The 16,190-nt window shown below is 36.6% G+C and overlaps 1 protein-coding gene across 9 annotated transcripts in view; it reads left to right on the top strand.

Annotated features, from left to right (window-relative positions):
• The window catches only part of LOC105224506 (uncharacterized), a 435,144-nt gene that overhangs the window by 13,908 nt on the left and 405,046 nt on the right, over positions 1–16,190 (top strand). For 8 of the 9 annotated variants that reach the window (XM_049462163.1, XM_049462167.1, XM_049462176.1 and 5 more), the window contains exons 2-3: positions 1,640–1,800; positions 1,860–2,617. The exons of the other annotated variant lie outside the window; for it this stretch is intronic. In XM_049462163.1, the coding sequence (XP_049318120.1) occupies positions 1,695–1,800; positions 1,860–2,617 (864 nt within the window). In that variant the 5' untranslated portion in view covers positions 1,640–1,694. The remainder of the gene's footprint in view (positions 1–1,639; positions 1,801–1,859; positions 2,618–16,190) is intronic. 9 annotated transcript variants of the gene reach the window in all.

Here is a 16,190-nt window from a genome sequence, read left to right as displayed (position 1 = left end):
CATGCTGCCAGATCGTTCGTAACACATTACTTTACCCATTTCATTAACCTACATATGACGAAAGAAATAAGAGAAAAAAGAGATATTGGCCAAAGAATAATTTTGCACTTCTACTGCGAAATCGACTATAGATTCCAAATGGCTTTCGTTCATAACACATTACTTTACCCATTTCATTAACCTACATATGACGAAAGAAATAAGAGAAAAAAGAGATATTGGCTAAAGAATAATTTGCAACTCTTAAAATATACAGAATCCCTAAAATTAATCTCATAATATAAAATATTTTAAACTTGCATGTGAACAAGTGCAAAACTTCTAGAACGGGCAGTGCCATTTTCAGATGAAATTTTACACGACTCGGTCAATACTTGTATATATAATAATTATTTTGTGAAAAAAAGTCAATTTTAAAAATAATTATTAAGCTTGATATTTTCCAATATCTTCATAACTGTCACAGTCCCTCGTTAAAAGTGAAAATTGTCTGAATATTATTTATTTGAAAAAATTATATCGAAATATGTAAGTAACATTGTTTACTGACTTACTCCTGTACGGCGGGGAATTCCGAAGGCAATGAATTCAGCGAATTTTATTTTCTTAGGTTCCGGCCTATTTTTGGGACGCTATTCTCCAGATTTAGAGACAATTCCGAAGTCATATTCATAAAATCATGTCTCGTCACCACCGATCCAAACTCCGCATCACTTTTGAAAAAATTCAGGCCATTTCTAAAACGAGTGGAGCCGATTTACATACAAAAGAAGTTTTTATGCTTTATTTGTGATTCCAGCACGTCTATAACTGAAGCCGCTCGACCTTCTCAAGCGACATCGCTCGATTGATATATTGAGACTTTAGAATATGTAAAGTCTGAGGTCTATGCGGACAGAACCACAAACCAGTCATCGAAAATTGGACACAACGGATGTATCATCTGAGACGTAGCCATGGCCAACATGGAGATAATCTTCAAAAAATAAATGCCAAAGAATGTTCTTTCATATGATAATAAACACTTCCCCATTAAATTTTAAGTTTATAAGATTATTCCTTAAAAATTTGAGGAAACTCGAAATGGATCACCATTTAATTTCAAAACTCCTGATATTAGACTGACATGATCATAACTTAACTATACGTGATGCTGCAGTTAAGTAAACCGTATTAGAAAACTGCCCAATATATTAGCATTGAAATCGATATACAATCAATCCGGGTTAACTACCACTACGCTTGAGTACCAATCTCTCTTATACTCTTGCGTTTTACCCCATCTCTGATCCTTTTACAAAAATAGATTATTATATAAGTACTGCACGCTTAAGGACCATACAATTTTGTACTTCATAAAAAATGTACTTCAAACTTCCTCTCTTACGTACCACTTCAAAACCCTTATATTATTTTTCTTCGAAACACATACAATGTGTCCAATAATCAACCAAAATTTAAAAAATAATATTTTTAACAAACAGAACGTAAGTACTACATGGTATTAAGCGGGATTCTGTTAGGGTAATTCTCTCTTAAGTACCATCAAGTTAACATCTTTTGTTGTGGTACTTAGCCGGGATTGACTGTATATACATATAATTAAATTAAATATAAATTATTTTTTCTTTGATTGCAGGTTATGTACGTGGTGCGAATAAGTTATATAAGGACTTATGATATTGTAGAAGATTATGGCAAGTTTTAATTGTTCGAGAATTATAGCAAGTAAAATAATGAGAAACCTTTTAACGGCTATTTTGATTTTGTTATATACACAAAGAAGTAGTGCTAATCAAAGTATGTATAATGTCATATAATTGTTTAACACATTTTGAATAAATTTTAAAAAATTACAGATCCATTTCGTGATCCAAGTATTTGTGGAAAACCACAGTGTGAAACGCCATTCAGAAAATTTAATTTCCATGACAATTTATATAAATACGAATATAACGTAGACTTAAATACAGAATTTTCCGGTACAGGCAATAATGCATCCAGCCTTTTCCTAAAAGCAACCGTTATCATATATTTTCCAAAGCCTTGTGATGGAATTTTACAAATCACGGATGTTAAACTTTGGGATCACGAGTATATATCAAAGGATGACGAATTTAGTAATAATGCAAATAGCAGAAACGAAAACTTCGATGAAGATGATTATTATGGGGAATTTACAGATTCAAGAGGTTATACTGAACACAATGATAATTTTATTAATATGCATCCAAAAAGTATTGAGCTGGCAAAAGATTTAAAACAACATTTGTTACGTTTTTCTTTTAACGATGGGCTTATTTCGGAAATATGCCCAAACTTCCAAGAATCCGTTTGGGCTTTAAACTTGAAAAAAGGCATACTCTCCATTTTTCAAAATACAATGCTGCGGTTTGATGTCGATTTCAATACAACAGAAGTCGACACATCCGGAGAGTGCAATGTGCAGTATACATTAAAAGATGTGAATAATGTTTTTATAAAGATTCGAAAGACAAAAAATATGCAAACATGTCAGAAGCGCTACTCAACTAATTCTATACTGCAGTCTACTCCATACAGCTTTCGTGATGACAAAGCCTTATGGCCAATAATTGACTCTATAAGTTACTGTGATGTAAGTACTTCTTTCTCTAAAATATAATAATAGTTATTTATGTGTGGCTTTGTTTTTTTTTTTTTGATAATGATTCCGTATACACTTTTTACCACGTGAGTAGTATTAAAAAAAGGTCGGTAAAGACAATATTATTCTCAGGCTCACCACTTTATACAACTCAAATGCTTTACCGAGGAACAAAACGTGTTTGGGCTGATGGCTAAGGTTTTAGTGTCTTAGCCGCAAGGCGGCGAACCAGTGATATCTTAACCTTCTCATAAGGCGCTCTTTTAAAATAGAGCGTTAATCTATTAAGTGTTAATCTTTTTCAAATTGGTGATATTAAAAATCATTGTTTTATGCTACAGTGGCATATCCACGGGGGGCGGGGGTGGAAAATTATTGGGACGTTGCTTGCCACGTTGGAAAAAAGGAGGGAAAAAGTTGAGAAAGTATTCCGATTGATTTATTCAGAAGCCAAGAAAATGGCGGAAAAACTCGATGTTGCCGAAGCGAAACCGAGAACAAGTGGTCGACAAACGAAATGCAAAAATTACGACGTGAAAACTTGCGAAGATTACTACAGGGTCTCTGTCTACATACCTCTGCTGGATACCATCAAAGAAGATTTGGAAGCTCGTTTTTCACAAGAAGTTTTGGATGGTTAACAATTGAGTGTGTCCCAGAAAAAGCAAGTCTTTTTTAAAAGAAAACGAAATCGATGATCTAATCGGATGCTTGATAGAAAGATTCGGGAATCTTCTGGATGATGAAAAAAGCGTACAAAAATTGAAATTCAAAGGTGAATTAAGCTACTGGTCATGTCACTGGCAGCAGCAACAAAAAATTGACGGCAGCGAAATTCCAACTTCTGCACTGGAAACATTAAGAAAATATGATGTCGACATATTCCCAACAATCCACACCTATCTCCGAGTATTCTGTACACTTCCCGTAACAAACGCAAGCTCTGAACGTTCTTTCTCTTATCTTAGCCGCATCAAAACATGGCTTAGGATGACCATGCTTTAAGAAAGACTAGTTGGATTAGTGTTGCTTCATACGCATCCTGACATCGAAATCACCGCCGAAGAAGTCACCGAAAGATTCGCAAAACTTGGCAGTCATCGTTTTGCGTTATGATGGGTGTGGATGGTATACTTTATGTTTCATTCCCTCTTAAGTTGGAATAATGCCTGAATGTCCTACTTCGATTTTATGGATAAACGATATTTGTCTCTTTAGTTCGTACTCATCTTCGATGTCTTTGGCAAACTTTGTACAGTTTACAAAAGAAATATTTTGATTGTTTGCGTAAATAATTAAAGTGTTTGTTCTACTTCATTATGTTCGTTTTCATTAAGTTCAAAATATATAGCGAACTTACCTTTTTCGAAATATTTATTTACAATATCAATGACGTTGTGAGAGTTGATAAGTATGTATCTCTTATATCGATAAAAATGCGTTTGTTTTTGAAAATATTTTCTACTTCTTTTTCTTTTGCGTCGACTAAAATTAATTGCTGTTTGAAACGATTTACGACTGTATTGAGAATGAAAGTGAGTATAAAGATTTTCTTCATGAGAATGGCTAGTTTAGACTTCTATTGAAAGCATTGTTTGGTGAACAACAACAGCGTTTAACTCTTTTATTTGCAACATTTTGTTAAGTAAGGGTCATTCCCAAATTTTCGGAATTTATCATGTTTATTTCATCACTGTTAATTTGACCTAGAAAATTTGCTATTTTATTTTCATTACCGATTATATAATCGATTTTTGCATCGTACTCTCCTAATTGTGTTAGCCAACGTTGTAGTCTTGGATTTATATCCTTACTACATTTTTATACTCTCGCAACAAAGTTGCTAATGAGAGTTTTATAGTTTTGTTCACATAACGGTTGTTTGTAAGTCCTCAAACTAAAAGAGTCAGATAGGGTTATATATACCAAAGTGATCAGGGTGACGAGTAGAGCTGTCCGTCCGTCCGTTCAAGCTGTAACTTAAGTAAAAATTGAGATATCATGATAAAACTTGGTACACGTATTTCCTGGCTCCATAAGAAGGTTACGTTCGAAGATGGGCAAAATCGGCCTACTTCCACGCCCACAAAATGGCGAAAACCAAAATCCTATAAAGTGTCATAACTAATCCATAAACAAAGATATTAAAGTAAATTTTGACACAAAGGATTGCATTAGGGAGGGGCATATTTGAGCGTAATTTTTTTGGAAAATTGGGCGTGGCCCCGCCCCCTACTAAGTTTTTTGTACATATCTCGGAAACTACTATAGCTATGTCAACCAAATTCTATAGAGTCATTTCCTTCAGGCATTTCCATATACAGTTCAAAAATGGAAGAAATCGGATAATAACCACGACCACCTCCCATACAAAGGTTATGTTGAAAAGCACTAAAAGTGCGTTAACCGACTAACAAAAAACGTCAGAAACACTAAATTTTATGGAAGAAAGGGCAGAAGGAAGCTGCACCCAGGCTTTTTTTTTAAATTGAAAATGGGCGTGGCGTCGCCCAATTATGGACCAAAAACCATATCTCAGGAACTACTAATCTAATTAATTTTACAGCAAAATAAAAAAATATGTAAATGACGGATAATGAAATCTCGATTACCACTTTATCATGCGAGAGTATAAAATGTTCGGTGACACCCGAACTTAGCCCTTCCTTACTTGTTCTGTTTGAATTTTTAATAGAATGAGCCACTATGTAATGCTTTGTCTACCTAAAAATTGGAATTGATAATTTTTGTTTCATAATTTGTTCTGTATTTCTCTCGCAATAATAAATTTGAAACCCAAATCGAAGGATAAATTCAATTTCCCCCCTCCAAGAATCGTCTCTGGATCCTAATACTGATTCTGAAACCAAGTCAGAAATGCAGTTCTACGTTTTACTTGGAGTATGTGTGGAATATTTGAGAAAGCTCAAAATTAAATTGGTTACTAGAATAGAAAACATAAATTAAGATATAAAATTATAATTTTACCAGGGTCGAGATGGGCATTCGTGGACGGAAATTTTTTTTTTTTAACACGGACCAAATAATAAGTTTATTCCGCCCGCCGATAAGTTTACTGTGCACATCACAAAAACCACTACGGTAAATTTGCACCACAGTTCCCTTATAGTAGTGACGATCTAAGTAGTGATTTTTTAGTTTCAGTGAAAAGAGCGATTGAGATTTCTAAATCGCAGTAATTTTTTGTATAGCTGTTGACGTGCAATAAAGCCAAAACAAAAATATATAATCTGAAATAAAAGGAATTAATTTTAATGCAATACCTTTAATTTTACATAAATTAAAACAGAATAATTTGTATAATCAATAAAATTCAATTAGCATGGATTTTTTTCACTGATTCGCATTTAAAGAAATCAAAATTTTTTTCTTTTCACTTTAAATAAGCCTAGTTTGAGAAAAGAGGAGTTCGCAGGGAACCGAAGGCGCTAAACATCCCAATTTTACCCGAGCTATGGGTGACAGATATGGATATTTATATTTGTTGTGCTGCCACCATTTGAAGGGGTCCTCATTTCGAGCAATTACCATCTCTTCCAAATAACGCTGAACATCGAAAATGGCCCTCGAATTACAAGTACCTCGCGGCTTGTTTGACGCAATATTGGATATACATATGCATATGGAGTATATACATACATATATATATGTAGATCCGTTTTGAAAACTGGGCTTCTGGAATTACTCTACTTACATATGTTGATTTTTAAGTATGTTGGCTAGGCGAAATTTTTGAAACGTGGATAAAAGAATGATGCCATGCCTAGAGTGTTGCTCTATTCGGTATTTCCTAATCTTTCATTTATACCATTTAATAACTTAAAAGCCACTGCTTTTACTGGATTTACATAAGTATTGGCTTTTGTAGTAAACACGCTATTGAGGCTATTTAGAAATAACCATTGATTCAGTGCCAAATTTTTGGTCGCTTATTTTTTTTGTGGTGTACTTAAAAGGTTTTTACACAGTAAGCAAATCCTTCAGCAGCAACCGTTCGTCAGCATTAATTCGACAGAAGTTTTAACGGCATCTTCCACTTTAATAAAACGTTTAACCATATAAAATGTAGAATTCCAGCGATTATCCACACGTTGAATTAGTTTTAAAGGTTCGGTACCAGCATTGCGTTCAAAACTCATAAATTTTTCGTTTGTACGAGGGCTGTCCGATAAATAACCGACCTAACCATGATGCACGCGACTTTTTCAAAATTTTTTTTTATTTTTCTACATAGTCTCTTTGTAACTCCACACACTTCTCCAGCGATGCTCCCATCTCTGCAACCCTTCCAAATAGTACTTGGCGTCTTTGTCTGCAAAATACGAGTTCACGAAAGAGATTGCCTCCTCATTTGACGAAAATCTCTGGCCGCCGAGCGCAGTTTTAAGTTGAGGAAACAAAAAAAAGTCGCTTGGTGCTAGATCCGGTGAATAAGGTGGATGGTCAAGCAGTTCGAACCGCAATTCGTGAATTTTCACCATGGCGACTGTTGAGGTGTGAAATGGTGCGTTGTCTTGGTGGAACAAGACTTTCTTTTTTTGCAAATGTAGCCGATTTTTCGAAATTTCTTCCTTTAGCTTGTCCAATAATGATGCGTAGTATGCTCCTGTATAGTTTTTCCTTTTTCAAGATAGTCGATAAAAATAATTCCATGGCTGTCCCAAAAAACACTCGCCATCACTTTCCCAGCCGAATACACAGCTTTAGGTTTTTTGGGGCTGGTTCCCCCTTTTCAATCCACTGTTTAGATTGGTTTTTTGTTTCGGGCGTATAATGCTGAATCCAAATTTCGTCTACAGTTATCAATCGGCGCCAAAACTCGGTCTTATTGCCTCTAAACTGAGCCAACAGAGCGCTGGAAATGTTCATGCGCGCACGTTTGTGGTCTAGCGTAAGCAAACGCGGCACCCAACGCGCGGACAGCTTTCTCATCCCCAAATCTTGGTTTAATATGTGACAAAATGACAGTTTCTTTTGACATCTTCATAATCTCAGCTATTTCCCTAACTTTAATCCGGCGGTCGTCTAGTACCAATTGATGAACTTTAGCGATGTTATCGTTAGTGGTTACAGTTTTTGGACGCCCAGGACGTTCATCATCTTCCAAGCTCCTGCGACCACGTTTAAATTCAGCTGCCCAAAATTTTACGGTGGTAAACGATGATGCAGAGTCACCATACACAGAGTCCAACTCATCTTTGATTTGTGAAGGCGTATTGCCTTTCAAAAATAAAAATTTAATTACAGCTCGATATTCAATTTTTCCATTTTGGGGAAATCACCGAAATAGACTCACAAAAACGACTGTCAACAGATAATTGCGCAATATAAATTTCTGAAATTTTGGCGAGTAGCTATTATAATATGCACAATTTGAAGTAGAAACTTTTTTTTCAGATGTGCCGCTAGCTTCACGTTGAGGTCGGTTATTTATCGGACAGCCCTCGTAGAAGTGCCTTTTCTGAAATGTGCGACAATTTGTTTTACTTTTTGTAAAACAGTACTAACGTTCTGTAACAATTAAATTTAACGTATGCGCAAGACAACCGAAGTGGCGTAGTTTGGGCTCATTTTGCAAGGCACTCATTATATTGTTTTCGTTATCAGACACTGCAAATATTATTTTATCAAATACCCCACTCAGTTGAGACTTTATGTATTTGCTCGGCTAAATTTTAGCAGCTTGTGCCTTTCTCATTGGTCAGGAATCCAATAATATATTATTAAACTCAAAATTGAACTCTTACAATATGTAGTGTAATTGCTATGCAACTCTCTGTATTGTGTCCAACAATCGGTTGTAATGCAGAATTTAACACCATTAGCTACTTTAAGCTTCTTTTTTCGAGACATGCTTCATATATATGTAGCATATACTATATACATACATATATTGGGTTGTCGAAAAAGTGTTGCGGTATTTTTATTTAATTTTTTTTTTATTGAAATTGAAATGAATTTTTGATGACTCATGCCCAGCTCTTGACCGATGCTACGGCTGCTACTATGCCGGTCTCTTGCGACCAATTCAGCGATTTTATCGCAATTTTCGACGACAGGCCTTCCGGAGCGTGGCACATCTTCGACCACCTCTACACCAGAACGAAAACATTGAAACCATCGTTGTTCGGTGGAAATGGAAACTGTATCGGGTCCATAAACTGCACAAATTTTATTGGCTGCTTGAGATGCATTTTTGCCTTTATCGTAGTAGTACAGTAAAATATGCCGTATTTTCTCTTTATTTTGCTCCATGTTTGCGACGCTATAACTCACGAACGACTTAAAAGAAGCGACAATCGATCAAACACGTGTTAGCGTGAAATGAGCTTTCCAAAAAGGTATAGCATGACCCGATGCGACGAATAAAACTAGAACTACGCGCTTTCAGCGCCAACTAGCGAAAATACCGCAAGACTTTTTTAATAACCAAATATATGGTATATGTATATTTTTTCGCGGCTTGCAAAAATCTGTGTCGATATATATGCAAGCTCATACATAAACATACATATTTACGCTGGTTTGATAGGGAAGCTGTGAGAAGTGGCAATTGGATCGTTCGTTTGTGTTTTCGGCACAGCTCGGATTTTCTACCAACAATACAATGTTGTAACGCTTTGTCGTCGCGTCAGTTCTTCGACATATTGACTCTTCGACAAAACGTGAGCTTCAGCCATACATATTCACATACATACATATGTTGCATGTAGACAAACTTACAAACATTATGCGTATGGTCGGTCATATTTGTTTAAAAATCGTCGAGTTCTCGTGGGCAACTACGGGCAACTCCGTGTGGTCAACTGCCTCGTCTTCTTTATTACTCTGTCTTAAATACAATATTTTGCTTAAGCCTAGATACAAATATTAATCTTACATTCTAGGAAGTATATCTACAATCCACTTGAGATAGAACATATGTTACAAGTGGAAAGATTCATCTTACAATCTATGAGTTATATTTTGGGACCACCTAAGGCGGACAGATTTAGCAAAGTACATATAATGTTTAAATACGGACCATATGGGTCGTAAGTGTCATGTTACATATTTATGACAGATAAAGAATATGTTCATGTAATATGAACTGGTGGTATAACTCCCCAACCTCTAAATTGAAGCGTCCCGATTCAAAGAGGAATAGTGCTTGATCCTTTCCATCATTTGATCTATAGGTTGGACTTGCTCTTGCATTGGTATTTGTTCAATGTTAATTTTAACCTGTGGGCTCTTATGTTTTTATATTTACAGATTATGAGTATTACAATTATGAGGCTGGCAATTGTGATAAGGCTGTAATTTATCATTTTACTTTTCTTTGCTTCATATCTGAGTTCTGTTATTTCCTGAATATTTTTAATGCTTTGAAAATGTATTTCTTCCATACTTAAATTCTTTGTGATTGTAATATTAATAACCTTAACTGGATTTGGTAATAATTTCATTGTGAGGGGCTTACGATGTCTATTGACTAAGTTATCAATTCGTACATTACAATTTTCAAATCGTATTAAATAATTACCGTTAATAGAAAAATTGTTAGAATTACAGTTATGATAAATGGTTTGTATCCATTTCTATTACTTTTGATTGGTTATTATACTTATACAATATTTACAATTCATCTTATTGTGACTCCTAAATAAATATTCGATGCATTCGTCTTTGCATTCTTCTATTTCTTTTTTATGGTAGTCCTTTTATATGTGACATCATTTAGACATAAAATTTCCTTTTCTTGTATATTTAATTCTGCTTGATTTATATTCGGTATAGGTTGAATGTATATTGATTGATAGATCTCTTTGGTAAAACTAGGAATCTTCACTAAAATCACAATATTTTCGTTTTGAGTGACAATTACAATTTTGATCTTATGCAATTTTTCAAAAGTTATATTTAATTTTAAACTATCGTCATTTCAAATAATATCTCTACTTAAGAGATTATTTTGACTCGTCATTATGATCTCTTTTATTCTTACGATATTAGTCTCAATACACATTAAATCCAGTTTGTTCGTCCACCGTTCTTTTGCTATTTTATTTAATTCTGAGCTAACTGCGTTAATATTCTGAAACAATATCCTGTAGTGATTGTTAGTATTATCACTAATAGCTTTAATTTGGTAGTTAAATTTTTCATTAATGTTTTTCTGAACATTGATTTGTTCAATTGCATTGTGGGCATTGATTGTATTTATTTCTAATTTGCCTTCTATTTCTTGACGGTCTTCGTCGTCCATGACGCCATAAATATATTTAAGACCTGCCCTATAATATTAATTAATCCCCTTTTCTCAATTCTATGATGCGGGGTGAGTGTATATATCTGAGTTCTAATATGCTTAATTTTAGCCATTGCAAGCGGATTTGGTTCTTTTTCTTTGAGTGCCATCTCCTCTAAATTATCAACTATTTCTTTGTACATTGTTGTGTTGATAAGGTATGTAATTCTGTGGTATCTTTCAACCAACTTTACTTTTTCTAGGTTCAGAAGGGAATATCCATTCCCGTGATTGAGATCCATGATTTCGATTTGAGCTGTGATGAATGGAATCGCGGTATAAATTATGATGATGTATAACATTGTGAACCTAAAGAATTTTAAGATTTAATATTATCTTTATGAATTATTCTGTTTCTATTCTGTATTTTAATTGTATTTCCTAATTCTTCTAGTACTACTTGTCTTTTGTATTTGGGGTTTAATTTGTTTCTTTCCCCATAAATTTTTTCATATATAATATCTCCTTTTTAATAACTTTTTTGAAGCCTTTTATTGTTATGATGCTCTAGCATTTTCTCTTGTGCATTTTGCCACACATTTTTCATATTTTCCGTTATTTACAGGAAATGCTGCTTTTCTATATCGTTTTCTTCCATCAATATTTGATTAAATCCAGACTCTAAATCTATTTTGGAAAAGTATTTTGATTCTCCCAAATTAAAAAGTATCACCTCGGGATTAGGCATTGGGTACCTGTCGGTTATTGTTTTTTCATTAATTTTTTTAAAGTCGATGACCAGTCTTAATTTCGGACTACCATCTTCATTTATTCCTTTTTTTGGAACGACCCACACGGGAGAAATACACGGGCTTTTACTATGTTGCATAATCCCTTTTGCGAGTAAACTTTCGATTTCCTTATTAACAAAATTATTTGCAAATATAGAATAAGGATATTGTTTGGACCATATAGGTATGTCATCCTCAGTTCTAATTTCTGCTTTAATATCTGTTCTAAAAGGTAAATCCATGTTCAAGTTTTGATGAGCTTTATTAATTATGTTAATAACATCCTCTCTTAGCAATGGAATGTTGATATCGTTTCACTATTATTATAGTTATACGTATCAGCAACTTCGTTAGAAATTTCAACATTATTTATTTTTAAAGTGTTGTGATACTAAGGATAGAAAAATTAATGAAGCAAATATTAATTTTTCTATCCTTAGTATCATTTTTGCTAATATTATTACTGACGGGTGCCTGAGGACTTTTTTGTCCCAAGGGGTTGAGTATAATTAAATCATTGAGAAAATTTATTTTATCTGTGTTATTATTCCCATAAATCAATTTTCTATTCGGAATATCAATTGTCGCTCCGATTTTATTTAGGAAATTAATTCCAATTAAAAGATCGCTTTCTAAATTGTTAATTTCATAAAATTGTTCCTGTATAACAAACAGATTTATAAAATTCATAACCTCACTTTTTTTTAATGCTTTGTAAATGAGTATCGGCTGAGAATTCCGACTCAGGATGAAAATATGTTGAAACTGGAGGATGGTACACACACCGTTCAAAGATGCTCGCACACGCGTAACTCTGACTCAGTATGAAAAAATGTTGAAACTCGAGGATGGCACAAACGCCGTTCAAAGATGCTCTCACACGCGTAACTCTGACTCAGGATGAAAACATGTTAAAACTGGAGGATGGCACACACGCCGTTCAAAGATGTTCGCACACGCGTAACTCCGACTTGATAAGAAAAATGTTGAAAAACTGTAGGATGGCATACACGCCGTTCAAAGATGCTCGCACACGCGTACTTTCGACTTGATATGAAAAAAGGTTGAAAAACTGGAGGATGATAAAACCGCTGTTCAAAATGGATCGCACACGCGTACTTTCGACTTGATATGAAGAAAAGTTGAAAAACCGGAGGATGATAAAAACGTTATTCAAAATGGTTCGCACACGCGTACTTGTTGCTGCGGAGAACGAAAGCGAAATAAGTTGCAGTTGTCCTTTTGGTCCCCTTTTCTTTTCGTTTGTGTGTGGAATCAGCTGGTGTGATGTGGTTGGTTGGTGTGTAGTGTGGAATGTTAGTTTTGATGGTTTGTGACGTGGGTATGATGAAGGTGCGTGTCAGTGTTGTGAAGTTGAGTTGATGTGGTGTGATCGTGTGGTGTGTGAGTGAATGCCCGGGAGAGGATGTTCATTTGTACATCCTGGGCCCCCTAGGCGAGTATTCAGCCTAGTAGCCTCTGAAGTTGTTGAAGTGTTGCAACAACGTTGCTGAGACCTGTCCTACGACGGGCCTGCGGCGTAGGATGGCGCCTCCGATGCGGGGTGGTATGGTGATGACGGCGCCAGGCGCGGGACTCCTCCGATGGGAAGGCTTGCCTTCGCGGTTGCGGTCGCGGGAGTCGTCGGCTGGCAGTACGGCCGCGAGGAGGATGACGACGCTCAACGTCGGGTCCGGCATTGCGGTGGAACATGGTGTGATGGTGACCCATACAAACCTGGCACTGATACCCGGTGGTGCATTCGCGCGTTAGATGGGTAGGCACCAGACAATTTAAGCAATGCCCGTGGGCCTGGGCGACCTGCTGGCGTTGCTGAGGCGTCATCCCCTTGAATATGCCACAATGTGGCAATCGATGTCGGCGGCGACATAGCGCGCACTGAAGCCGTGCTGGTTCCGGAGCCCGCGCTTGCGTGTCACTACGCGGAGCTGTCGGAACTTCTCGGTGGGCTGCGGTAACGATGGTTGTTCGCGGCGCTGCTACAGGGGTAGCTTTAGGACGCGGAACAGTCACGGCCGAACGTACAGAGGGCGTTGAAGTAGTGGGCATCTCGGCTTACATATTGACCTGTTAATAAATAGGTTTTATTTAATTATCACATATAACGGGTGATTTTTTTGAGGTTAGGATTTTCATGCATTAGTATTTGACAGATCACGTGGGATTTCAGACATGGTGTCAAAGAGAAAGATGCTCAGTATGCTTTGACATTTCATCATGAATAGACTTACTAACGAGCAACGCTTGCAAATCATTGAATTTTATTACCAAAATCAGTGTTCGGTTCGAAATGTGTTTCGCGCTTTACGTCCGACAAATTTTGTTCAGCGATGAGGCTCATTTCTGGTTGAATGGCTACGTAAATAAGCAAAATTGCCGCATTTGGGGTGAAGAGCAACCAGAAGCCGTTCAAGAACTGCCCATGCATCCCGAAAAATGCACTGTTTGGTGTGGTTTGTACGCTGGTGGAATCATTGGACCGTATTTTTTCAAAGATGCTGTTGGACGCAACGTTACGGTGAATGGCGATCGCTATTGTTCGATGCTAACAAACTTTTTGTTGCCAAAAATGGAAGAACTGAACTTGGTTGACATGTGGTTTCAACAAGATGGCGCTACATGCCACACAGCTCGCGATTCTATGGCCATTTTGAGGGAAAACTTCGGACAACAATTCATCTCAAGAAATGGACCCGTAAGTTGGCCACCAAGATCATGCGATTTAACGCCTTTAGACTATTTTTTGTGGGGCTACGTCAAGTCTAAAGTCTACAGAAATAAGCCAGCAACTATTCCAGCTTTGGAAGACAACATTTCCGAAGAAATTCGGGCTATTCCGGCCGAAATGCTCGAAAAAGTTGCCCAAAATTGGACTTTCCGAATGGACCACCTAAGACGCAGCCGCGGTCAACATTTAAATGAAATTATCTTCAAAAAGTAAATGTCATGAACCAATCTAACGTTTCAAATAAAGAACCGATGAGATTTTGCAAATTTTATGCGTTTTTTTTTAAAAAAAAGTTATCAAGCTCTTAAAAAATCACCCTTTATATGTGTATATAATCATATGGCCGGTGGTGGCACGTAACGTGGCAGGAGTGAGTCGTCGTACGGATCGACATTTCCCTTTTGGTTTGGGTTTTTGGTGGCTATTTATTTATAGTGGGTGCGTTTACTATTGTAACGGGTGATTTTTTTGAGGTTAGGATTTTCATGCATTAGTATTTGACAGATCACGTGGGATTTCAGACATGGTGTCAAAGAGAAAGATGCTCAGTATGCTTTGACATTTCATCATGAATAGACTTACTAACGAGCAACGCTTGCAAATCATTGAATTTTATTACCAAAATCAGTGTTCGGTTCGAAATGTGTTTCGCGCGCGTGTTTTGTTCAGCGATGAGGCTCATTTCTGGTTGAATGGCTACGTAAATAAGCAAAATTGCCGCATTTGGGGTGAAGAGCAACCAGAAGCCGTTCAAGAACTGCCCATGCATCCCGAAAAATGCACTGTTTGGTGTGGTTTGTACGCTGGTGGAATCATTGGACCGTATTTTTTCAAAGATGCTGTTGGACGCAACGTTACGGTGAATGGCGATCGCTATCGTTCGATGCTAACAAACTTTTTGTTGCCAAAAATGGAAGAACTGAACTTGGTTGACATGTGGTTTCAACAAGATGGCGCTACATGCCACACAGCTCGCGATTCTATGGCCATTTTGAGGGAAAACTTCGGACAACAATTCATCTCAAGAAATGGACCCGTAAGTTGGCCACCAAGATCATGCGATTTAACGCCTTTAGACTATTTTTTGTGGGGCTACGTCAAGTCTAAAGTCTACAGAAATAAGCCAGCAACTATTCCAGCTTTGGAAGACAACATTTCCGAAGAAATTCGGGCTATTCCGGCCGAAATGCTCGAAAAAGTTGCCCAAAATTGGACTTTCCGAATGGACCACCTAAGACGCAGCCGCGGTCAACATTTAAATGAAATTATCTTCAAAAAGTAAATGTCATGAACCAATCTAACGTTTCAAATAAAGAACCGATGAGATTTTGCAAATTTTATGCGTTTTTTTTTTTTTAAAAAGTTATCAAGCTCTTAAAAAATCACCCTATATATACATATACATACATTTTTTTTTTATTTCTTTGTTTATTGGTTGCGGTTACGTTTCGATTTTATCTGCGGTTGGCAAAAAGCATAATTTAACGAGCGGTCTAGTTAGCGTTCCCGACTGTGTACGGAGATCGACTACGCGAATATGACCGTCGGAGCCGTAGTAGAGCTTCTCTATGCGCCATTCGGTAGGGGGGAGACAATCGTCATTGATTAAGACACAATCTCCAAGCTTAGGCGCATTTTCTGTAATTTTCCATCGGTACCTTCTATGGAGGTCCTTTAAATAATCATCTTTCCATCGGCGACTGAAGTCGTGATGGAGAATCTTAATTCTTTCCCAACGGTTTAATAAGGAAAGCGACTCCACGCCTGGCTCAG

Source organism: Bactrocera dorsalis, chromosome 1, assembly GCF_023373825.1.
Source record: "Bactrocera dorsalis isolate Fly_Bdor chromosome 1, ASM2337382v1, whole genome shotgun sequence".
Lineage (NCBI taxonomy): Eukaryota > Metazoa > Arthropoda > Insecta > Diptera > Tephritidae > Bactrocera > Bactrocera dorsalis.
The sequence above is the reverse complement of the archived record's forward strand: the minus strand, read 5'-3'. Positions and strand labels throughout refer to the sequence as shown.